The sequence below is a fragment of the Diabrotica virgifera genome, chromosome 8, assembly GCF_917563875.1.
Source record: "Diabrotica virgifera virgifera chromosome 8, PGI_DIABVI_V3a".
Lineage (NCBI taxonomy): Eukaryota > Metazoa > Arthropoda > Insecta > Coleoptera > Chrysomelidae > Diabrotica > Diabrotica virgifera.
In genome coordinates, this window is record NC_065450.1 from 56,103,953 (window position 1) to 56,131,057 (window position 27,105).

The following is a 27,105-nucleotide window of genomic DNA, read 5'->3' on the forward strand; positions in this document are numbered from 1 at the left end:
GAGTGAAAAAAATTTCGATCACGAATCAAGTAATCTGTTAACCGAGGTACACACTACCAAGCGGCGCCGCTAGGAGAACGCTCCAATTATGCGACGCGGATTACTTATATGAAACGTGGTCATTTTGTACTCTCGATGAGCCTATCACTCAGTTTGTCTATGTTTGCCAGATTGTAGCCTCCTGTACATTCTTCTACTTTTTTTACCCAACCTTTGCGTTAAAATCTATCATTAAAGCTTCAATATCGCTATCTGATTTGTCCCTAGTTGGAGCATACACTTGTAAAGTTCACACCAACCCTTCTTTTAGTGCATCGTAGTTTGTCGATTTCTCTTTATGTCGAAAATTATGTATTCTTTCAGTGATAGTTGCACACTTTCACAATGTCAAGGGATAAAATTACAATAATTGTTACTCTAGGTTAGAATATTTCGACATTTTATCGATGACGCACTGAAAGACGGGTTTGGTATGAACTTTATATTTATTTTGGGGTTTGTTCCCATCTCGAATTCTTCAATAAATGGATCATCCATATCTTTTTATAAAATTAATGAAATGATAACATTTTATTAACAGCATTCTTATAATAATTAATAAAAAAAACTATTTAATTTTAAATAAAAATAAAATTCATAATGGCTGGTGTTGGGACATATTGATATAAATATAATATACAGTGAGTTTTATATTCAGAACGCGTCAATTATCTCATAAACGGATTGCACGATTTTTATAGGTTTTAGTGAGCAAGGGGCTTATAATGCGGCCGATATTATGGTGGTATTTACATTGTTGTCAGATCTTCCGTTTTTTTGGAAATCTAATTAACTTTCTTATTTCAAATGGAACATCCTGTACCTATATTTTTTGAGTTTTGAAATCCTTAAGAAATACCGCCCATTTGCACCATAACGTTCCATATACCTAAATGCAATAATTTCTGAATTATTGCAAGGGTTGACACAATTTTTTTAAACAAATTATAAAAATCAATTTTTTTGACCCGGGCAGAAATTATTTTAGTTTTTTTTTAATTATTCGGAACAAAAAAGATATTTTGTAATCGTTCCCTAAAGTTGATCGTTTTTGAGTTATAAACAATTTAACACTGAAAAAAAAAAACGAAAAGATGACGATTTTCAAGCCTCAAAAACAAAAGTAAAAATACTAATTTTGGCATTACGAAATGCCTAAATTCAATTTCAAATCTTCTTATATCATCTCCCGATAAGGATTTTTGATATGTTTTATTATAAAACATTGTTTTTAATTGTTAATTAAGTGCTTATGAGAGGACGGTCGATCGGGCTGCAACAACTTAAAAACAAGGTTTTAAAATCAAATAAGTCTAAAATATTTATCGGTAACTGATACAATAATTCCAAATTATCAAATAACATCATATACATAATATATCTGACCAGGCTGAAAAAAATTTTTTTTTAATAATTTATTTAAAAAAAGGTAGCAATACTGTAGCAATACCTCCGAAATTATGGCATTTATGTATAGGGAACATTACATAAAAAATAAGCAGTATTTCTCACGGACTTCAAAACTCAAAGAATATACAAGATTTATATATATTTAAACATTTACATTTACAATTAAAATAAGAAAATTCATTAGATCTCCAGAAAAACGGAAGGTATGACAACAATGTAAATACCAGCATAATATCGGCCGCATCACAAGATACTTACTCATTAAAATCTAAAAAAAACGTGCAAGCAGTTTCCGAGATAATTGAGATGTTCTATACAGGGTGTTTGGTAAAGAATGGGCCATAGCTTAACCTTAGATTCCTGAGTTTAAAATAGGTCGATTTAAGCTAACTTACCTTAGTACAAAAGTTGATAATAACCGAAATACTTCAAATACCGTCAAAGTCAAACTTTTATTTTATTTATTTTTGAATATTTCCTGATAGGCATGGGACAACAACACGAAATTTGGTAAGTGGTGCTGGTATTGTGCAATCTAGTAAATTATGTTAAACAAACGTTTCTGGCTAATACCAGAGGCGTACCACGGGGGAACGTGAATGGTTGACCCTTCCCAAATTACGAATGAAGAGTATATTATTTGCATAGAAAGTATTAATGAATCTAAAAATTATGCTAAAATAGCAGTTTCATCAGTGGCGTAGAATTTGGGAAGGGTCAACCATTTAGTTTCCCCTGTCGTACGCCTCTGGTAGTAGCCAGAAACGCCAGATTATTTAATATAATTTAGTACGGTGTACAGTGCCTACACTTTCTGCCAAGTATCACACGGATATGTCAAATTATTTTAAAGTATTCTTTTTTTTTTAATAATTTATTCTTTATTTAAAACTTTAAGAACTATGTGTGCCCGGTACTATAAAACTATTTGACATATCCGTATGGTACTTGGCAGAAAGTGTAGGTACTGTATAATCGTTTGTGGTTAATACCAGAGGCGTACGACAGGGGAAAGTAAATGGTTGGCCCTTCCCAAATTCTACGCCACTGATGTAACTGCTATTTTAGCATATTTTTTAGATTCTGTAATACTTTCTATGCAAATAATATACTCTTCACTCGTAACGATAAAGTCATTAGTTTTCGAGATATTTGAAGTTAAAAATGAAAATGCACACTTATTTTGATTAATGTATTATGCTCCCTCGTTTTTAGCTTAAAATATCTCGAAAACTAATGGCTTTATCGTTACGAATGAAGAGTACGTTATTTACATAGAAAGTATTGGCTAATCAAAAAATTGCACTAAAATAGAAATTCCGCCAGTGGCGTAGAATTTGGAACGGGTCAACCATTCACGGTCCCCCGTCGTATGCCTCTGGTAGTAGCCAGAAACGTTTGTTTAACATAATTTAGTAGGGCATACAGAACCAGCACCACTTACCAAATTTCGTGTTGTTGCCCCATGCCTGTCAGGAAATATTCAAAAATAAATAAAATAAAAGTTTAACTTTGACACCCTGTATTTCAGTTATTATCAACTTTTGTACTAAGGTAAGTTAGCTTAAATCGACCTATTTTAACCTCAGAAATCTAAGGTTACGCTATGGCCCATTCTTTACCAAACACCCTGTATATAAAATTCACTCTGTATATATAACCATTTAAGTAAATCAAAAATGAAAAATCTGTTCTAATTCTAGGAGACCTTTTTACCCAAATGGCAGAAAATCCCCTTCAGAGTTTGAGGTAGAGCTTATGGGGAACGCAGGCGAATTCCCATATTTAAAAGATCACAAATTAGGCTGTGAAATTTTAGGACTTCCATACAAAGGAAATAAAACTGTCTTCTACGTAGTTATGCCATTTGAGTCCAGCGTTGAAAAACTTAAAGAGTTCCAAAATCGAATAACAGAGGCAGACTTGGAAAGCTTGGCAGACAGGACAGTTTACAGAAAAGCTTTAGTCAGTTTTCCCAAAATGACGGTGGAAAGTACTTTAGACATGAATTCCATTTTGACTAAATTGAATGTAATAAATTTATTTGATCCTGAATCTGCCCAGTTGGGGCTTATCTCACCTGGTGTGGCAACTATTAGGAGAATCCTATCTGGACAATCTGAATACGACGAATTTGTAAAAAATTCTCTAACCCCGTCCTCAAGTAACCCTGATGATGTAATTATTTTCGATAAATCTGGCAACCCTGTAAATTGTTCGAGTATTTTTGACAAGACTAACAACATTACAACTTGTAAAGAGATAGAGGAAGACTCCAAAAAAGCAAACAAAAGAATTAACAGGATAATTTCGAATGATGGAGGTAATATTGACACCTTAAGACATCTTCTCGATCGACAATCGGGAGATAGCAATAACCAAAATCCAGGTTTATATGCAGATCGAATAATTCACAAGATTTCTCTACAGATTACAGAAGAAGGCACTGAAGCAGCAGCCACGACAGCCATTCTTATAGTTAAGAGTTATGCAAGAGTTAAATTTAGAGTTGATGTTCCTTTCATATTTTTTGTGAGACATGAAGAAACCAAAACTATATTGTTTTGGGGATCAGTTGAAACACCAACTCCTTGTTTCAATACAGGTTCTTAAAATCACTTGAAAATAAATAAATTATAAAAAAACTATCAGTATTATTATTTCAACACCAGTTGTTTTATCTTTTTATCACAATACAAATAGTAACATGACTGCAATCAGTGCTGATTCAAGAAACCACTGGGCATGAAACAAACCATTTTAGTCCACACGTTCTTGAATCGGCCAATGGATACCTTTCTGCATTTCAAAGATTAAAGAGACATTCAGAATATACAGCAGCCCTACAGACCTTGTATGCCCCTGTCTTCCAAAAACTTGTTATTTTCTTCCATTTCTTCCGGTCCTTTGCCTTTTCTCTCCAATCTCTCACGCGTATTTCTGACCAGTCTTGCTTTACTGCTTCCAAAGATTTCTTTTTTGAACCTGGGCTTTTATTTGTTTTGAGTTGATTAATCGCATCTATAATTTCAGATTTCAGAATTGCTGGCCCTTCGTTGTTATTTTCCAATTTTGGTTCTTCTCGTATGTCATGAAAAATAATTTTAATATAGTTTTCCCATTCTTTCAGTTTATCTTCCGTTGATTCTAGCAATTTGCCATCCGTGTTCAGCAGGGTGTGAAAAGTTGTTCGCTTGGTAGTTGATGTAAACTTTTTTACCTTTTTATGTAAATTAAAAAATCGTGCCTTTGTTGCAATTCTTTTATTTCGACGCATTTTGTTTCCAGCCACTTCTCTTTCTCTCTCGGTTCTCTGGCATTCGAATAATGTGAACAAGCCATCTAGCTCTTTGGGCCCGTATTTTTGTCGTAAGTATTGGTTTTTCATACATACTCATTATTTGATGAGTAAGTTCTTCTTGGTCTAAACCCTCCCTGGTATTCTCCGATCATTTTGTTATCATAGTGCGTTAATCTTTTCACAATTATTTTTACAAGTTTCTTATAGATTTCTTCTAATACCTTTAGAGTTTTCGCACTCCGTTGTCACCTTTTTTAGGTAGGGCAAAAATATGAAATATTCCATTGTTTCGGGATTTCTTCCTTTTACTAAACTGCTAATGTCAAGCGGAATATTCTTTCTTTTATTTCTTCCTTAAAAATCTCAGCTGGGATACCACTTCCTCCTGCCCTTTTGTTATTTTTACGTCTTTTATTATTTCTTTGGCTTCGTTCACAGTTGGTTCCTCTCACGTTGCTTCTTCATTTTGTTGTCAATTCTCATCTACATCTACCTCTAGTTCCTCTTGGTGATCTGTTTATTAAGAGACCTTCGAAGTATTCCGCCACTCTGTTTATTTTTCTGTTTCTATGTTTTTCAATTGCTTTTGTAACTATTCTAGCTGTGCAACATACATTCTAAATCATCTTCGCTTTGAGATATTGCTTCGCCTGCATAGCAGATTATATTAAGTTTGTTTCCCCATTTGGTATCCCTTTTCGATCTTACTTTTTTAAAATTCATTTCTGATCAAGCTCAACAATAGAGAACTCTAGGAATTCCCCTGTCTTATCCCATTACCAGCTTCAATTGGGTCAGTTAGTGCTTCTTCTACTTTTACCTTTATTGTGTTGTTCTCGTGGATAGCTTTGATCCTTTTGAATATTCCTAGAGGTATCTCTCTCTTGCGTACAATCAGTGAACAGGACAATGGCTGTTAATTTGGCCCTGTCAAATGCCTTTTAAGGTCTTCTTCTTCTTCTTTTATATAGACAGTACTGCCTGTTTTTCTTCAACAGTGCCTTTCATTCTGCCCCTAAGTTGTCATTCCATCTTTTCCTTGGGCGTCCTATACTTCTCCTGCCTAACGGTGACTTCTCCCTGGCTATTCTTACTATCCTTGATTCAGACATCCTGCTTATGTGCTCATTCCACTCTTCTTTTCTGTTCTTTACCCAGGTATTTATATTGGCTACCCCACATATGCGTCTGATTTCCTCACTTCTTACCCTATCCTGTAGTCCTTTTCCAGCAATCCTTCGTAAGATCTTCATTTCGTTGGTTTCCAGATGTCTTCGTGTTTTGCTTGTATCTGGTCTTGTTTCGGCCGTGTAAGTCATAACTGGCCTAATAACTGACTTATATATTCGGGCCTTTGTTTCCAATCTTAGGTGTTTGTTTTTCCAAATTGTGTCGTTTAGGCATCCGGCCGTTCTACTGGCTTTAATTATTTGGTCTTTTACCTCTTCGATATTGTTGTCGGCTGATAGATTAATTTCCAGATATTTGAAAGTCATTACTTGTTGTATAATTTGATTGTCTAACTCCAATTTGCATCTTATTGGTTCTTTGGCAATTACTAAGCTTTTTGTTTTTTGGGCTGATATTTTCATATTCATTTCTTTCGAGTTAATGTTGAACTCGTGCAATAATCTTTGTAGGTCGTCTTTGCACTCTGCTACTAACACGGTGTCATCAGCGTAACAAAGTATTTTTATCTCTCTATTGCCCATTTTGTACCTTCTTTTTTTCTTCACTTGTTTTATTATTGCATCCAATATTATGTTGAACAGTAGAGGGCTTAGTGAATCTCCTTGCCTGATTCCTGTGCTTGTTTCTATGGGTTCTGTTATTATTCCATTGACTTTCATTTCTATTTTATTTCTTACATATATGTTTTCTATCAGTTTTATGATATCCAGTGGTAAATTTTTCTCATATAGTAGGTGTATCACATCTTTTAATTGGATTCTATCAAACGCTTTCTCTAGGTCTATGAAACAGAAAAAGGCTGGTTTGTTATATTCTAATGATTTCTCCGCTATTTGCCTTATCACAAAAACTGCATCGTTACATGATCTTCCATTTCTAAATCCTTGTTGTTCATCCGATATGTTTATGCACGCCATTATTTTCTCCATAAGTATTTTTGTTGTGAGTTTCAGTATAGTGCTCAGTAAATTTATCCCTCTATAATTACTGGGGTCTGCCCTATCACCTTTCTTAAATAACGCTATCATTTGAGTGGTTCTCCATTCTTCTGGAATTCTTCCTGTATTTATTATTTTACTTATAAGGATATTCAGTTCTTTGTGAAGTCTATCTCCTCCGTATTTTAAAAGTTCATTAGCTTTTAAGGTCCCTTTTAAGGTCCAGGAAACATAAATATGCCGGTTTGTTGTATTCTAATGATTTCTCTTGGACTTGCCTCATTATAAATATATGTAGATGGTATTCTATTTTGTTCTATTATTATTTGGATTCATTTTAATAATTTTTTAATGTACTTAATGCTTCCTTTACTTCTTCATCCTCAATGTTTATTTCTTAGTTTGTCGTCATTTCTGGTGACGACAGCTTTAATAAACAGTGATCGAAAGTGGTCAACCCATATGTCCTACTGGATATTCTATTTAAAAAAAGTATATGACGTCATAACTTCGACGCTATGTAAAAAATAGATATGCAACAAAAAAAATTACAATTTGAAAATAAAAATCGGCCTTTCTTTGTGTTTTTCTACGGAACAAAATTATGTATTATAATATGTGTTATTTTTGCGGCACACTGAATAAAAAATCATAAGCTTTGTAAAAATTTGCTAAAAATTATTCGATAATAAAATTATTCAATAAGTAGCATCCAAGCTTTAATGTATATGCAGCATGTTTAGTTTTAAATTAGATATACTATCTATACATGGCAACACTGCACGCCGTTGAGTATCAGACGGTCCCCACTACCCACACTAATGCACCTGCGTCTCACCGATTCTAATGCTGGGGCCACACTAGCGTCTAATGCCGTTAATTATGGCATTATTTGACATTAAAGAGTGTAGCCACGACTTAGCGCGCTAAGTTGTTACTGTCATTATTAATCACGTTAAGCATTACGCGATAGCTCGAGTGGCGGTCGCTTTCGAAACATCAAAGGACTTCAATACGACACTTATCTCGTTAAAACGCGCTACAATAAGTGAGGCCAGTCACTTAAACGCGCAGTTTAATCCATAATTTTTGGTGTCTAAATTAATACGATAATGAACGTTAAACGTTAACGTTAGTGTGGCCCCAGCATAACTCCGTTGCTCCGTCCTTCTACAATGCTTGCAATGTTGCCGATTTTAGCGCTTCCTTCAGTTGGGTATATCTAATCCAAGACTAAACGTATTGTATATACCTACTTATATCTATATTAATTTAAAAGATAAAAATCATTCTGTTTTTTTTTAGGAGACGTTTTTACCCAAATGGTAGAAAGTCCCCCTCTGAGTTTGACGTAGAATCGATGTCAAATGCAGGCGAATTCCCTTACTTGAAGGATACCAGATTAGGTTGCGAAATTTTAGGACTTCCCTACAAAGGAAACAAAACCGTCTTCTACATAATTATGCCGTTTGAGTCAAGCGTTCAAAAGCTTAAAGATTTCCAAAATCGAATTAGAGAAGCAGACTTGGAAAGTTTGGCAGACAGGACAGTTTATAGAAAAGCTTTAGTCAGTTTTCCCAAAATGACGGTGGAAAGTACTTTAGACTTGAATCCAATTTTGACTAAATTGAACGTAAGAAGTTTATTTGATCCTGAATCTGCCCAGTTGGGGCTTATCTCACCTACCACAGCAAATATAAGAACGACTCAATTGAGACCAGTTCCACAGGGAACAGCTCAATTAAATCCTCTAAGACCATTCCCAAGTAATCCCAATAACGTAATTATTTTTAATAGATCTGGTCAACCAGGAAACTGTTCGAATACTTTTGGCAATACCAATAATACCACACCCTGCAAAGACCGTATGGAAGATACCAAAGGAGAAGCCAAAGTGATCAACAAAACGGGAGATAAAATAGGCAGCAGAGTAGCCAGAAATATATCGAACAGAAAAACGAAAAGAACAATTATGAGGTCTGGTGAGAATATCGACAATTTGAGGCATCTTCTCGACCAACAGCCAGCATATAACAGTTATCAAAATCCTGGTTTATATGCAGATAGAATAATTCACAAGATTTTTCTACAGATTACAGAAGAAGGTACTGAAGCAGCAGCAACGACAGCAGTTCTGCTGATCAAGAGTTACTCAAGTATTAGTTTTAGAGTTGATGTTCCTTTCATATTTTTTATGAGACATGAAGACACAAAAACTATATTGTTTTGGGGATCAGTCGAAAGGCCTACTCCTTATTTCAATACAAGTTCTTAAAATAATACGTTTTTACTCAAATCTAATTATAGAATAGTTTTTGATACTAAATAAATTCTAAAAAGCTTTTGGTGTTATTATTTGAAAGAGTTTTAACTTCTTTTCGACAGCAAATATCAAATATGCCAAACAGGTAAATAGTACATCGTTTCATTAATAAGGATAATTAATGAAATTATCAAGAACAACAAGACCCGAGTTATAATGTGAACAGGGGAAACAGAATGCATACAACTAAAAGGAGGAATCCGCCAAGGAGACTCACTCAGCCCATTGTTATTAAATATGGTGATGAATCAAATAATTCACGAAGTAAGAAAGCGACATGGATACCACATGGGAGCGCATAAAATCACGATAGTATGCTATGCCGATGATGCAGTACTAATTTCTGATAACGAGGATGACCTACAAAAGCAGCTCCACAGCTTCATTATCACAGCAAGCAAACTTAATGAGAAGATCGGTAGAAAAACCTAAATGTATAGTGATCAGTAAAAAGGCCGCGTAGATGCAAACTAGAAATAGATGACAAAATTGTAGAACAAGTAATGAAATTCAATTACCTAGGAGTAGAGATTACTAGTGAGAGGAATATAAAAACAGACACCACAAGGTAAGTAGCAAAAGCAGCAAGAGTAAGTGGCTGCCTTCGAGAAACCATATGGAGAAACAAATATCTGACCACGGAAAGCAAAATGAAAGTAGGTATACAAGACAACAGTAAGACCAATCCTAACATATGCAGCGGAGACAAGAACCGATACAAGAAAGACGAAACAACAAATCAACAATATCGAAATGAAAGTATTAAGATCAATAGCGGGCATATCATTAATGGTTGGTTGCACCAACAAATTTTAGGCTTCAGTTTAGCCCAGCTCAGCTCTTATATAGGGTCACTTTATATCTCACTTACGTTGCACCATGATTTTCGATTCTTACATGATTTCTTCGATTTGCACATCATTGTTTCAAGCTGAAAATTGATCTCGATGGCGCAAAGCGTATGTTTCCTAAGCTAAGCTTAAGGCACGTCTTAAGCTTAAGATCCTTTGGGCTACCAGGCATAAGAGACAGACAGTGGGCTACCAAAGCAACATAAGTATACGCGACAATGCAAAATTAAAAATATTAACAGGTGGATAAAAACAAGAAAAAAAAACGGGAACGAACATGTAAACCGAATGGGATCAGATAGATTATCGAACATCTGTAAAAACAACAAGCCGTGTAGCAGAAGACCCGTTGGAAGGCCGACGAAAAGGTGTAAAGATAATGTACTGCCAACAACTGAAACAGAATAAGAAGCAGACAAACAGGGGTAATCCTAGTCAAACGAAGAAAAGGAAGAAGACGAATCAAAACATGTAACATGATATAAAAAAGCACTTGTGATCAAAAATTTACTTGTAAGACCTTTTTTTATTAATTTTAGTCTAAAGCCAACAAATTTTTCTCCTATATTCACTTACAAAAGGAAAATAATTTTTGTTTTATTCTAGGAGACCTTTTTACCCAAATGGGAGGAAGTCCCCTTCGGAGTTTGAAGTAGAAATGATGGCAGTCGGAGCCGAATTTCCATATTTCAGAGATAGCAAATTGGGCTGTGAAATTTTGGGACTCCCCTACAAAGGAAACAAAACCGTCTTTTACATAATCATGCCATTTGATTCAAGCGTTCAAAAGCTTAAAGAATTTGAAGATCGAATCACAGAAATGGACCTGGAGACTCTAGCAGAAAAAGCAATTTACAAAAAAGCTCTGGTAAGCTTTCCTAAAATGACACTGGAAAGTACTTTAAATATGAAATCTGTTTTGGCCAAATTAAATATAACGAACTTGTTTAATCCTGTAACGGCTAATTTGGGCCTTATCTCGGCTGGACCAGGCAACATTCCATTTAAACGAAACCCACATGAAAAATCTGAAATAAACCCTCTAACTCCAAACCAAGATCCTGACGATGTAATTATTTTTAACAAATCTGGAAATCCAGTAAACTGTTCAGGTATTTTTGACAACTCCACTAATATTACCACTTGTGAAGAAACTGTGGTAGATGCCAAAGGAGAACATAAAGTTATTTACAAGAAGTTTGGAGACAAAATAGGTCGTAGGATAGAAAAGAGTATGTCGAACGAAAAACCTATAAAAAATTCTAGAAAACCATTCTCGGATTCTAGAGATACTATAGATAATTTGAGACATCTTATCAACAAACAGTCAGCAGATAACAACTACCTAAATCCAGGTTTATACGCAGATAAAGTCATCCACAAGGTCTTCCTGCAGGTTACTGAAGCTGGCACTGAAGCAGCGGCCACAACCATAGTTGCTCTACCTAGGAGCTACTCTAGTATTGGTTTCAGAGTTGATGTTCCTTTTATATTTTTCATGAGACATGAAAGCACAAAAACGATATTGTTTTGGGGATCAGTTGAGAAACCAACTCCTTATTTTAAGACAAGTTCTTAAAATTATATGCTTAGATTCAAATTCGATTATAGAACCCTATTTGACAATAAATACATCACAAAAAACTGTTGATATTTTTTCTATGCCGTTCATTTATTTTTCTATGCCGTTTATTTATATTGTAAGATGCCCATAACATAATTATTTATTGTTATCGCCATTCACGCCCATTATTTTTTATGTTTTTACTGCCACAGTTGCTAATTCTTTAAGTCAATGCAATGCAAAAAGATGATTTTCATAAATGATGTTAGAGAATATTACAATTTGGGTTTTATTTTCCTATCCCTGTCAAACCAAAATCATTTTATGATATAAGCTATCATAAATAAAGACCAATAAAAGTAATTATAACTATGTCAGAGTGGGAAGAATATTACAAATCCCTATTGAAGGAAGAAAAACCACATTGCAAAATAAATTACCTTGTATTACCTCTAAAGAGACTTTACAACAGATCCAATAGACGAAGACGAAATTTAGCCAATCAGTTTGGACAAGATAATGGTCTAAGAGCTAGCAACGTTTTGGAGAAACTATTTTAAGGCAGCTGATTCTTTCATATTGCTCCCTATACTTCCTCGAACACCGTACCGGCCATCTGGCTGCTGATACAGATTGCAGCGATGCAACGGGTTGCAGGATTACCTGTACAGCACACCTGTACAGGTAAATACAAAATCAGGGCGATTGATTAGTGTGATAAAGCTTAGTAGATCCGCTATAGTAATAGATAGCAATAAAAGTTAATAACAAAACTTGTAGCCAACTTTGAACTTCATATTACAAAATTAGTTAGAATGTTACAGGGTGTTCGATATCATAGTGGCAGACCAAACTTATGTTTTTCTAAATGGAAGACCCTATATTTTATTTTATATTCGAAATCCTGTTATCTTCTCCATCACAAAAATATAAAGGTTTGTTATGTTATACAGGGTATTTACAAAGTTATAACCAATGTTCTACGAAAATCGTAATAAGTTCTGCTCCCTGTATAAATAAAAATAAGCACAACAGCAATGGTTTATTGGTGCCATATTTTTGTTGATTGTCAAAATTTATAAAAATGGTTGATATTGCTAATTTTCTTTATATAGAATACAGGATGAGTCAAAACGCAAGTACATTATTTTCTCAGTAATTTTAAATAGAACACCTTAATTAATAACTTGCTCTGAAAAATGAAAATATCTCGAAAACTAACAAATTTAGGCATAGGGAATATTATACAAAAATTAAAGTAAGGTAATGATACTTTTCGATGGTGATATAAAATAAAGGGTGTTCCATTTAAAATTTCTGAGAAAAGAATGTACTTGCGTTTTGACTCACCCTGTATTCGATATAAGGAAAATTAGCAATATCAACCATTTTTATAAATTTCGACCATCAACAAAAAAATATAGCACCAATAAACCATTGCTGTTGTGCTTGTTTTTATTTATACAGGGAGCTGAACTTGTTACGTTTTTCATAAAAAATTGGTTATAACTTTGTAAAATCCCTATATAACATAACGAACCTTTATATTATTGTGATAAGAAAGTTAAGAGAATTTCGAATATAAAATAAAATATAGGGTGTTCATTTAAAAAAACATAAGTTTGGTTTGCCACTATGTTATCGAACACCCTGTAACATTCTAACTAATTTCGTAATGTAAAGCTGAAAGCTGGCTACAATTTTTGTTATCAACTTTTATTGCTATCTATTACTATAGCGGATCTACTGAGCTTTATCACACTCATCGATCATCCTGTATATTGAATTTAAGTTATTTTAGGATGAAACATTTTTTTGTCATTACAAAATAATTTTTCGTCTTACAATAATTTTAAATTCGATATGTTTACCTGTACAAATGTGCTACGCAGTAATGAACGCAACCTGTATCAGCAGCCAGATGGCCGGTACGGTGTTCGAGGAAGCATAGGGAATAATATATTAAAGAACCAGTTGTCTTAAAATAATTTTTTTCCGACGTTGCTAGCTCTTGGTCCATAACAGGAACCTTAAAAGAAATGAACAATGAGAAAAAGTCCAAGTAATGAGGCTTAAAATATGACAAAACCTCGCAATTTTTACAGAATGGATCGATTTGTTTGAAAAGGACCCCGCAGAAACCTTATTGGAAATGGATATCTGTCAAATGATCTGAAACTTTGGGTTCTGGTAGTCCTTGGTGAGTAGAACAAAAGACTCAATCGGCGCGTAGCTCCAAAAATTCATGGTTTTAAGATATAAGCCTCTGAAGTTATAGGTACAGTGAGGACGTTTGAGTTGAAATAAATTCATTTTCTCGAGAATGTGAGACTCTGGAGATAAATTACGAATCAGCTCGATTTTTATTTTTAAATTATAATTTTTTGGCATATATATCATACTAGTGACGTCATCCATCTGGGCGTGATGACGCAATCGATCATTTTTTTAAATAAGCATAGGGGTCGTGTAATAGCTCATTCGAAATGTTATTAAATTCTCTATTCAATAATATAAACATTAACAATCTTATTTATACAGGGTGCCCAAAAAATATTTTTGAATTAAATTAATTGAGACAAAAACGAGAATGTATATAATTTATTTAATTCGAAATACATTTTATTGTTGTCCGAAACCAGGAAAAAACGTTTATTTGATAAATAAATGTTTTTCGCTTAAATTCAATATTAAATTTAAATTAAATTTAATTTAAGCGAAAGAGGTCGTGTGATAGCTGATTTGAAAGGTTATTTAATTCTCTATTCACTAATATAAACATTAACATAAATATTTATACAGGGTGCCCAAAATCTTTTTTTAATCAAATTAATTGAGACAAAAAGAAGAATGTATATAATTTATTTAATTCGAAATACATTTTACTGCTGTCATAAAACAGAAAAAATGTTAATTTGAAAAATAAACATGTTAATTTGAAAAATAAACATTGCTTTTCACTTAAATTACATGTTCAAACTGCTAAGAGACAGGTGGGTGGCAGCTTTAATATTGAATTTAAGCGAAAAACAATATTTAACAGGTAAAGTGAATTAAATAAATTATATACATACATTCTTCTTTTTGTCTCAATTAATTTAATTAAAAAAAATTTTTTGGGCACCCTGTATAAATAATTATGTTAATGTTTATAATATTGAATATAGAATTGGACAACCTTTCAAATGAGCTATCACACGACCCCTATTCTTATTTAAAAAAATCGTCGATTGAGCCATCACGCCCAGATGGATGACGTCACTAGTGTGATATATATGCCAAAAAATTAAAATTTAAAAATAAAAATCGACCTGATTTGTAATTTACCGTCGCTTATTCTCGAGAAAATGAATTAATCCAACTCAAACGTCCTCACTGGACCTATAACTTCAGAGGCTTATATCTTAAAACCATGAATTTTTGGAGCTACGCGCCGATTGAGTCTTTTGTTCTACACATCAAGGACTACCAAAATTCAAAGTTTTAGAGCATTTGACAGAGAGCCATTTCCCATAAGCTTTCTACGGGGTCCTTTGAGAATAAGTAGTGAATAGCCCGAGGATCAAAATATATATGATGCCGAAAGGCGCTTTTACCATGGGGGAAGAGGTGATGGATGGTGAAAAAACTATATCACGCTTCCTTGGAGGTTGCACTAAAGATTAACATGAACAAGACGCAAATAATGACTAATCTCGTGTTAAATCATAATATTGCTGTTGATGGAAGGGATAGTACTAAAGACATGAAATTCGACTGGGTAAAGATAACCAGACATTAGAGTTTCCACGTTGCATAGGATTAGCTTGGGCAACGTTTGGTAAATTAAAAGAAGTCTCAAAAGAAAATTTATTTGACCATTGCGCGTTACCTCTACTCTACTCTGGGCTAATTAGCAAAATTCATGGAATAGTTATTTACCAGCAATTTTATTGCTGGAATCGAATTATAAGATCCTATATATTAATAATATAGGTATGCAAAGTCCACAGATAGTGTGCTACTTTTTTTATAAACAAAATGGCGCCGACAAATCGTATTTTTTTCAATTATTTCTCTATAACTCCGAAGATTTTAACTTTACAACAAAAACACCCAAATAAAAATTCACCGCAATTAAATTCTGCATAGAGATATGTTTTTCACGATTTGCTCCGACGAAAATTTTCCTCGGAAAATGCGGGTTTTCCTAACAAAAACTTTAATTTTCAAATAAAGTTTTAGGTAAGTAATTATTAATCAATAATTAAATAACTTAGTGACATCAAAGCTTTCTTGGTATAGATTGTAATTCCAGAAGCCGGTGAAAATTAAACGAATATTTTAGCAACAATTCAATTGTTAATTAACAATTTACGATCGCAATAATAACCAAAATAGTCATGATACAATGATCAAATCTATAAAGATTATAAAGATGAGATGCTTATTTAATATTTTATCGACAAAATATAAATTTTTCTTTTTTTTGCATAATCTTTAAATTTTGAAAAAAAATAGTTATAATACGCTGGTATTCTTAGTAAAGTACAAAGAAAGGTTATTTACCAGCAATTTTATTGCTGGAATCGAATTATAAGATCCTATATATTATTAATATAGGTATGCAAAGTCCGCAGATAGTGTGCTACTTTTTTTATAAACAAAATGGCGCCGACAAATCTTATTTTTTTCAATTATTGCTCTATAACTCCGAAGATTTTAACTTTACACCAAAAACACTCAAATAAAAATTCACCCCAATTTAATTCTACATAGAAGTACGTTTTTTCCGATTTGCTCCGACGAAAATTTTCCTCGGAAAATGTGGGTTTTCCCAACAAAATCTCGAATTTTCAAATAAATTTTTTGGACCAGTAATTATTTATCAATAATTATATAGCTTTGTGAAATAAAAGCTTTCTTGGTATAGATTATAAATTCAGAAGCCAGTGAAAATGAAACGAATATTTTAGCAACAATTCAATTGTTAATTAACAATTTACAGTCGCAATAACAACCAAAATAATCATGAGACATTGATTAAACTTAGAAAGATTATAAAGGTGTGATGCCTATTTAATATTTTGTTGACAAAATATAAATTTTTCATTTTTTTGCATAATCTTTAAATGTTTAAAAAAAATTGTTATAAAAAAATGAACATTTCTCAGAAATTGTTTATTATATTCTAGTTTTATAAAATACTTAAAATGCGTATTTCATAGGTCTTGAAAATGAATGCTTTAAAAAAAATTTCCAACCATTTGCAAAAAAGTTATGAAACGGCAAAGTAAATATACGTTTTCTCCGTTGTTTATAATTTGTTTTAATTGTTTCAAAGCTTAAAAGTGAGTCTATGGTATAATATAATTACTCACAAAGAATATCAAAAATTAGTGCAATGGTTATATTTTAATCAAAGATTAAAAATACATTTTTTTTTTAATTTTTAGCGCAAAAGTAGGCCTGATACAGAGTCGGAGCTTAAATGTTCACTCGAAGCGACTGACACGCAGCATGCATTATTTATAAAAGTGTACGTCTCGCGCGGCCCGTCGTCGCTCCGAGTGAAAATTTTAGTTACAGTGCTGTATTATTCTACTTTCGCGCGTGTAAATTACAAAAAAATATATTTATAATCTTTAATTAAAATATAAGCATTAAACTGATAACCGATATTTTTTTGTAAATGATTAGCTTGTACTTTAAACTCACTTCTACGCTTTGAAAGAATTAAAAAAAATTACAAACACCGTAGAAATCGTATGTTTACTTTGCTGTTTCATAACTTTTTTGCAAATAGTTGCAAAAAAGTATTAAAGCATTCATTTTCAAGATATTTGAAATGCGCATTTTAGCTATTTTTTAAAATTACAATACAATAAAAACTTTCTGAGAAACGTTAATTTGTTTATAACTAGTTTTTTTTTTAAACATTTAAAGATAATGCAAAAAAATTAAAAATTTATATTTTGTCGACAAAATGTTAAATAGGCATCTCATCTTTATAAGATTTCTAAGTTTGATCAGTGTATCATAGTTATTTTGGTTATTATTGCGGCCCTAAATTATTAATTAACAATTGAATTGTTGCTAAAATATTCGTTTAATTTTCATCAGCTTCTGGAACTATAATCTAAGCCAAGAAGGCTTTTAAGTCACCAAATTATTTAATTATTGGTAGATAATTACTTATCTAAAACTTTATTTGAAAATTAAAGATTTTGTTGGGAAAACCCGCATTTTCCGAGGAAAATTTTCATCCGAGCAGATCGGGAAAAACACAACTCTATGCAGAATTTAATCGCGGTGAATTTTTATTTTGGGTGTTTTTGTTGTAAAATTAAAATCTTCGGAGTTATAGAGCAATAATTGAAAAAAACACGATTTTCGGGCGCCATTTTGTTTATAAAAAAAGTAGCACACTATCTGAGGACTTTGCATACCTATATTATTAATATATAGGATCTTATAATTCGATTCCAGCAATAAAATTGCTGGTAAATAACTTTTCCCAAAAATGGCCTATTCTCCGATAATCAGCCCAGACTACTCGCTTATGGAGCAAAAACACAAACACTCACAAAAAAGGTAGTGAACAAGATTCGCGTGACGGCGCAGCGTGACATGGAGGAAGCTATGGGAATTGGGCAGGACATATCGCCCGATTCAAATAACCGATAGACAAAATAATGTATTGTCGAATGAAGGCCAAGATAAGAAGCACTACGGAGCAGATGGTCTAAGAGCTAGCAACGTTTTCGAGAAAGTATTTTAAGACAGCTGATTCTTTCATAATTATATTGTTCCCTATGCTTCCTCGAACACCGTACCGGCCATCTGGCTGCTGATACAGGTTGCGTTCATTACTGCGCATGCGCAGCACACCTGTACAGGTAAATACAAAATCAGGGTGATAAAGCATAGTAGATCCGCTATAGTAATAGATAGCAATAAAAGTTAATAACAAAAATTGTAGCATTACAAAATTAGTTAGAATGTTACATGTTCGATAACATAGTGGCAGACCAAACTTTTTTTTTTAATGGAACACCCCATATTTTATTTTATATTCGAAATTCTATTAACTTTCCCATCACAAAAATATTATGTTATACAGGGTATTTACAAAGTTATAACCAATGTTCTATGAAAATTGTAATAAGTTCAGCTCCCTGTATAAATAAAAATAAGCACAACAGCAATGGTTTATTCGTGCCATATTTTTTTTGTTGATCGTCAAAATTTATAAAAATGGTTGATATTGCTATTTTTTATTTATATCGAATACAGGGTGAGTCAAAACGCAAGTACATAATTTTCTCAGTAATTTTAAATAGAACTTAATTAATCACTTGCTCGCTCTGAAAAATGAAAATATCTCGAAAACTAACAAATTTAGGCATAGGGAATATTATACAAAAATTAAAGTACGGTAATGATACTTTTCGATAGTGATAAAAAATACAGGTTGTTCCATTTAAAATTTTTGAGAAAATAATGTACTTGCGTTTTGACTCACCCTGTATTCGATATAAGAAAAATTAGCAATATTATAAATTTCGACAATCAACAAAAAAATATAGCACCAATAAACCATTGCTGTTGTGCTTGTTTTTATTTATACAGGGAGCTAAACTTGTTACGTTTTTCATAAAAAATTGGTTATAACTTAAAAGCCCTATATAACATAACAAACCGTTATATTTTGTGATGAGGAAGTTAAGAGGATTTCGAATATAAAATAAAATATACGGTGTGTCATTTAAAAAAACATAAGTTTGATCTGCCACTATGTTATCGAAACATCGTAACATTCTAACTAATTTCGTAATGTGAAGCTCAAAGTTGGATACAATTTTTGTTATTAACATTTATTGCTATTGCATAGCAGATCTACTGAGCTTTATCGCACTCATCAATCACGTTGTATATTGAATTTAAATCATTGTTAGCCCAATAAATGACCGTTTTGGAGTATAATTTCCAGGGGCAACTCCGAATTTCATGAAAATTTGGACTTAGGTTCTACTTACCCTCCACTTCAAAGTTGAATTTGTGCCGTTGGTAGCTTTTAGTTGGGGGGTGACATTTACCCCTTCTCGGGGGGTGACAAACGCTTGTTTAAAATAAGGCCGGAAATGGATAAATTGACTTATTTTAAACACCTTTCGTTCTATAAAGTTTTTTACGTAAGTCAATACTTTTCGAGTTATTCGCGATTTAAAATGTTGATTTTTCGATAAAATCGGTACATATTCCCAAAAAAGGTATTCGCAAAAATCCGTCCGAAAAGGTGTCATTTTTCAATGAAAATGCCCAATTTTCAACCACGAATAACTCAAAAAGTATCGAATTTTCAAAAAGTAATTATAGAACAGTTTTTGCTTAAAATTAGGTTCTCTAGACTCTTCCATGGCTGTTTTAACCAAAACACTTTTCACCCCCCGGAGAAGGGGTGGGAAGCATCCCCAAGATAAAACCGAACATCGGCATAGGGTAGACTTTGTTTCTTGAGCTATTTCCTACTTACTGTGAAAATATCAAGTAAATCGATGTAGTAGGATTGCAGGATGGAATTCGGAGCCAAATACCCTCATTGACTGCCCTATTTGTCATTACTTTTTAAACCACAGAAATGTCTTGCAATTATAGTTCATATTTCTAATAATGTTTAAAAAGTAATGACAATAAAATTTTTCGTCTTACAATAATTTTAAATTAGATATAATTACCTGTACAAGAAGTGTGCTGCGCAGTAATGAACGCAACCTGTATCAGTAGACAGATGGCCGGTACGGTGTTCGAGGAAGCATAGGTAATATATATTAAAGAACCAGTTGTCTTAAAATACTTTTTTCAGACGTTGCTAGCTCTTGGTCCAAGAGGTCGCCCACGAACAAGATGAACTAACGACCTGGGCATGTTGTTAGTAACTGGATGTAAGTCGCACAAGGCAGACATATGAAAAGAGCTGAGGGAGACATGTCCGCAGTGGACGCGTACAGGTCGACCATGATGATATTGGGAGAAGACTAGATGAGCCGTGGATTGATGCCAAAATGATGACAGGTTTCTGGAAGGATTAGGATATGAAGACCACAGAAGACCTGGTGGGAAAACATTGCTATTGGTATGAAACACGAGAGAAACTTATGCAGAAAATTAATTAGGTAATCCGATTCCGCAATGGTCAAAACGCAAAGAGAATGATGATAAAAGATCTTCGGTATGGGCAATATCTAATACCAAAACAAGCAGTCAGAAACAAAATGTTAATTAAGGCTTAGACTAAAATTTTAAAATTCCAAAAATACTGAAAACGATTTCGAACACACGAAAAAACTGAAAAAATCAGTGTTCAGCATTAAATTGTTATGTTGCAAATACATACACTGACCGGCACAAAATTCCGCCATTTAAAATGTTTGACAATTTATAACTTTATTATTTGTACTCCGATTTTCAAGATTCTTGCATCAGTTTGAAGGTACATGAACTGATATCGTTTAGACGGCATTATACGGGGGCGAATGGAAGCGTTGTATTTTCTCCTAACTTAAAATTCTGTGAAAAAATTGAAGGGCTGATTTTGTTTTATATTATCTCGAAAAAATCCCTAAGATTTTGTTTTTTGAATTCTCCCGAACATTTTTTGTCTTGTAAAAGCTGTAAATAAAATGCTTTGAAGGTTTATTTAGTTAAAAATATCAAACGCACTAAAATTAACAACACAAAACAAAATTAACAACAAAACAATTCAATGGCGGGTATGTCCGTGTGTCCACCTCTCGCAGCAACGACTGCTCGCAATCTGTGTGGCATCGAATAAATAAGATGTGTTATCCTTGACTGGGGAATAGCCCGATATGCCTCTACCAGGACCATAACTGTACCAAATTTTCTGGAGGCCTGGGATGACATTAACAACAAAACAATTCAATGGCGGGTATGTCCGTGTGTCCATCTCTCGCAGTAACGACTGCTCGCAATCTGTTTGGCATCGATTAAATAAGATCTGTTATCATTGCCTGGGGAATATCCCGATATTCCTCTACCAGGGCCATAACTGGACCAACTTTTCTGGAGGCCTGAGATGACGACGAATAGCTATTCCAATGCATCCCATAAATGCTCGATAGGATTGAGATCTGGACAGCACGCGGGCCATTCTAATCTTATGAATCCAACCTCTAAGATATTTATGTTTATGAGCCAATCAGTGATTTTATTTACAAAAAAATGTGCAACTCTTACAAGAAAAGAGATATTCGGATAATTATTGCAAAAACAAAATCTTAATGATACCTCCGGGATAATATGAAAAGACAATGAAACAAAATCAGCTCTTCAATTTTTCCACAGAATTTTTTAAGGTTAGGAGAAAATACAACGTTTCCATTCATACAGTGCGGTGGAATAAGTGTTGCCCCCCCTGTTAACTTATTTATTTTAAGAATATAAGCAAAACGCTCGGACGGGTCGATTTTTAAACTAAGCATTGTATATAATAGCATCAACGTTTCGAACTTTACGTGATCCCTCTTCAGGTGACAGCCATAATTTTAAATGGTAAAATACATCATGTGATACTTCATTTAACAGCTTTTGAAATACTGATTTCAAAAATGTATAACACTTTAATCCTTTTTGAAATCGTAGGCGCAAAATTTCGGTCGAACTCTTTTTAAACGCATTAATTTTTTTCGAATTCTGAGGAAGCTAATAAATATTTTTGAAAAATTTAAACGCAGAATGAAAGATTAGATTATTACCGAGGGCTGACAGTCCCTTAGAATAAACAAAAAGTTTCTTTTAAATGATATATTTGAAATTAAAAATCACACTAAATTTTCTCTTTTTTCACCACTGTGATTTACTAAAATAAACATTATAGGAGTTCTCAGGGACTTTGGACCATCGAGAATACTGTAATATTTCATTCTGCGTTTAAATTTTTCAAAAATATTCATTAGTTTTTTCAGGATTCGAAAAAAATAATTGCATTTAGAAATAATTCGACCGAAATTTTGCGCCTACGCTCTCAAACAGGAAAAAAGTTTTATACATTTTTGAAATCAGTATTTTAAGAGCTTTTAAATGAGGTGTCAAATGATGTACTTTCCCATTTAAAAAAATCAAAATTATGGCTGTCACCTGAAGAGGGATCACGTAAAGTTCGAAACGTTGATGCTATAATATACTACGGTTAGTTTAAAAATCGACCTGTCCGAGCGTTTTGCTTAAATTTTTAAAATAAACAAGTTAACAGGGGGGGCAACACTTATTCCACCGCACTGTATAATACTCCATTAAAATGTTACATTTTTTAATCCGTACCTTGCATTTGTTAGAGGAGTCAATTTTATTTCTTTAATGTGTAGGGGGGATCAGTAGAAGCTTAAGTTCAAGTTTTTGGGGTCGCCACCCTTGTCCCCCAGCCGCCATCTTGGAAATGGGGTGCAAAGGGGTTTCGCGCTATATCTCGTAAACTACCCACCCTACGGAAAATCTAATTAGACATAAAATGTAGCAAATTAAATTGTCTACAATTTTGTTTCTATTACTTTTTATCGTCAAGTGACAAACAAAAAAGATATAAACAAAAATATGTAAAAATTTTTTAACAAGTTTCCTTTTGGAGGTTGTAACTTTTTTTCAGTTCATTTTAAAATAAAATAACATTATAGCAATTTTGTAGAGGGTTTTTCAGCGAACAATTTCCACTATAAAGTTGTTTAATTCTATTTATTTATATAGGTTTTACAGCGCTCCAAACTTGACCAGATTCTCGAATGCTCATAGGGATAAAATAAAAACAAAAGTTAGGCTTACTTTTCTATCTATATATATTTTTTATTCATACAATTTATTATGATTTTAACATTCCTATGCTATTATTAATCTGTTTTTGACCTTTCTCCCCACTATAAAACTTATAACCCTAAGCATATATAGAAAACGACCAAGAAGTTGTTTGAGGACTCGCCGTTCAGAAGAAGAATGACGCAACCGCAAAATTCTTAAGAAATGCAAAATTCTTAAGAAGAGAAAAACGATTTTTGATATCAAAATCATAAAGTATGATCAAAATTAGCCATTCACCACACCGTGGTCAGGATCTCGAGATATTAGCGTTTTTTGGGGTGTGCCGCTTGTCTATGAAGTAACATAACTTTTTTCCTATTGTCTATTTTGACTTAAAATTTTCCAAAAAACTTCATGAATTATATTTTATTGTTGTGTTGGTTAAAAGTATAAACTAAAAAGTTTGTCACTCAACTTTTTTAAGTAAACATGAAACTAACGAAATATGATGACAAAATGTTTAAAAATTAACAACTCCTTTTTTAATGCGTTTAAACATTTTGGACAAATTTCATTGTTATCTACATACTTCAAAGATGACACAGTAAAATTTTCAAAAGTAAATATTTACAGCTATCGAAGATACAGCGAGGTAAATTTGAAAAATCATCAAAATTGATTTTTGGCATTTTTGTATAAAATTTGAATTTTGAACATGTTCCACCAACTTTAGATAAAAATAAACTTCATATTCGGATTCAGCGACCTCGAAATCATAAAAATAGACTAAAATTGGTCATTTACCTTACATTTGGTGGCATAACGGTTGATGCCGCTCGCCTAATATATATGTTATAGTCAAAGCCCGAATTTCAGGCACTCCTAGGTTTGACTAGGCAATCCTCAGGTCTGACTGACGGTCTTAGTCAAAGCCCGAAATAAATTAGAGTTTCGGCCTTTGACTAGTCAAACCTAGGAGAGGCTAAGCTGGTCAGGCAAAGGTCGAAATTTAATTTGATGAAATCGGGGTTTGACTAGTCAAACCCCGATCAGCTATTAAAATGTCGTAATTTGTTAGATTAGGTTTAATAAAACTCCATTTTTCAATTTTAACGTTTATTATTTTTATATTGTCGTAATTAAAATAAAAAAATTAGTGTTGATTCTCACATGTTGAGGCATTATGAAATTTAGTTTTTCTTAAGTACCTCCAGAACACTTCTATTTAGAAAAACGAAAACTGGTACGCTTATTTATCTCCCAGAGATAAATAAGCTTAATAAATTTCTAGTACCGTTCATAGGCGTCTGTTTTGGGTAAGGCAACGGATAATTTATCGCATAACTTTTTTGTCATTGACTTCTAAGCACTTTTGACACTGGATTATTAAATTGTGAGGTATTATAGTGTTAAAAGGTACGTTGGCTCTAAGTCGGTAGAATGCACCGTTTCTAGAAAAGACGATTTGGCAATTTTTAATTTGAAAAACCATTAAAAAAAACTATTTAGAAAAACGAAAACTGGTACGTTTTTTGCAAAATTCTAGTACAGGTCATATGCGTTCGTTTTGGGTAGGTCGACGGTTATTTTATCGCATAACTTTTTGTCTCTAATTTTTAGGTATGATGATTAAATTATGAGGTATTCTAGTACTAATAGCTACTTTTGCTTTAAGTCGGTAAAATACACCGTGCTTTTCTGATAATTTCATTCATAGGAGATTATGACCAATAGAAAGCTACAGAAATAAAAATTAAAGTGATAATTTTTGATAATATCCCGTCGTCAAGCATTACGTCAGATGCCCTTCGTTACTATGCAAAAATGAGCATTCAGTGACATTAATGGCAATTGATGTTTTACAACTTGTCACAGAGAACACCAAGAAACACGTTTAGTAAATATTCGGGTGAAGATATCAATAAAATATTAGTTAAAATTATTTAAAAATACAGTTTTATTCATGAAATAATCTCAGCGAATTACCCTCGATCTCTAAAATTATAATAATTTTTTATTATCATAATTATTATATAATTAATTATATAATTAGTGTCATAATTTTTGACATAAAACTGTCAAAGTGTCACTCGGGAAACATATTGATAATTTTAGAGCTCTCGTGCAATTCAACTACTGAAAATTGTTTTCAAATTCAAAAAACTAAAAATTTTCAAATCGATTTTTCTAGAAAACGGTCCATTTTATAGACTTAAAATAAGAATACCTTTTAGTATTAGAATGTCTCATAATTTAATAATCCAGTGTCAAGAATTCTTAGAAGTTAAAGACAAAAAAGTTATGGGATAAAATAACCGTTGACCTACCCAAAACGGACGCATACGACCGGTACTAGAAATTCGTAATTATTGATGGAATCGATTTATCTCTGGAAGATAAATAAGCGTACCAGTTTTCGTCTTTCTAAATAGAAGTGTTCTGGGGATATTTAAGAAAAACAAAATGCTACAATGCCTCAACATGTGAGAATAAACACTAATTTATTTATTTTAATTACGACAATATAAAAATAATAAACAATAAAATTAAAAAATGACGTTTTATTAAACCTAATCTAACAAATTACGACATTTTAATAGCTGATCGGGGTTTGACTAGTCAAACCCCGATTTCATAAAATTACATTTCGACCTTTGCCTGACAAACTTAGTCTCTCCTAGGTTTGACTAGTCAAAGGCCGAATCTGTACTTTATTTCGGGCTTTGACTAAGACCGTCAGTCAGACCTGAGGATTGCCTAGTCAAACCTAGGAGTGCCTGAAATTCGGGCTTTGACTATAACATATAGATAGAAAAGTATTAAATTAAACAACTTTATAGTGAAAATTGTTCATTGAAAAATCCTCTACAAAATCGCTACGATGTTATTTTATTGTGAAATGAACGGAAAAAAGTTATAACCTCCAAAAGTAAACTTCTTACAAAATTTTCTCTTATTTTTGTTTCTAACTTTTTTGTTGGTCACTTGACGATAAAAAGTAATACATATAAAATTGTAGGAAATTAAATTTGCTACATTTTATGTGTAATTAAATTTTCTGTAGGATTGCTAGTTTAGGAGATAGAGTGCGAAAGCCCTTTGCACCCCTTTTCCAATATGGCGGCCGGGGGACAAGGGTGACGACCCCAAAAACTTGAACTTAAGCTTCTACTGAACCCCCCTACACATTAAAAAAATAAAATTGACTCCTCTAAGAAATGCAACCCTAAATGTAACATTTCAATGGACTATAAAAATGTATAATGCCACGTAAACAAAATTTTTTTGTTACCGGAATAATACCAAACGATGTAAATACATGTACCTACCAACTGGTGCAAGAATCTTGAAAATCGGAGTACAAAAATAATAAAGTTATACATTGTCAAACTTGATCAAAAATTTTAGTGGCGGTATTTTGTGCCGGTGAGTGTATGTATTTTATAAAATAAAAACGCAAATAATTAATGTTTAATAAAATATATTTTGCCTGGCTGCAATAAATGATTTGATAAATTACAAATGCATAACATACGTTGACGAATCAATACATACGCGGGGAATACTTTTTATTTTAATATGCAGTTTGTCTATCTAATATTTTACCGATCAATACAATTTTATTGCCTATTAAAAAATAATGTGAAAGAACTTTTATCAATATCCAGTTTTAAAAATATTGTTTGTAATGTATACAT

At 32.8% G+C, this 27,105-nt stretch overlaps 2 protein-coding genes across 2 annotated transcripts in view; one reads left to right on the plus strand and one right to left on the minus strand.

Moving 5' to 3' along the window:
- LOC114337971 (uncharacterized) overlaps positions 1–11,898 on the plus strand; it is a 126,145-nt gene extending 114,247 nt beyond the window's left edge. The window contains exons 5-10 of the mRNA XM_050659012.1: positions 422–495; positions 3,153–4,057; positions 4,171–4,303; positions 8,185–9,035; positions 9,725–9,770; positions 10,660–11,898. Coding sequence (XP_050514969.1) covers positions 422–495; positions 3,153–4,057; positions 4,171–4,303; positions 8,185–9,035; positions 9,725–9,770; positions 10,660–11,632 — 2,982 coding nt within the window. The 3' untranslated portion in view covers positions 11,633–11,898. The remainder of the gene's footprint in view (positions 1–421; positions 496–3,152; positions 4,058–4,170; positions 4,304–8,184; positions 9,036–9,724; positions 9,771–10,659) is intronic.
- LOC114337968 (F-box only protein 11) overlaps positions 1–27,105 on the minus strand; it is a 74,699-nt gene that overhangs the window by 33,492 nt on the left and 14,102 nt on the right. The window lies entirely within an intron of this gene.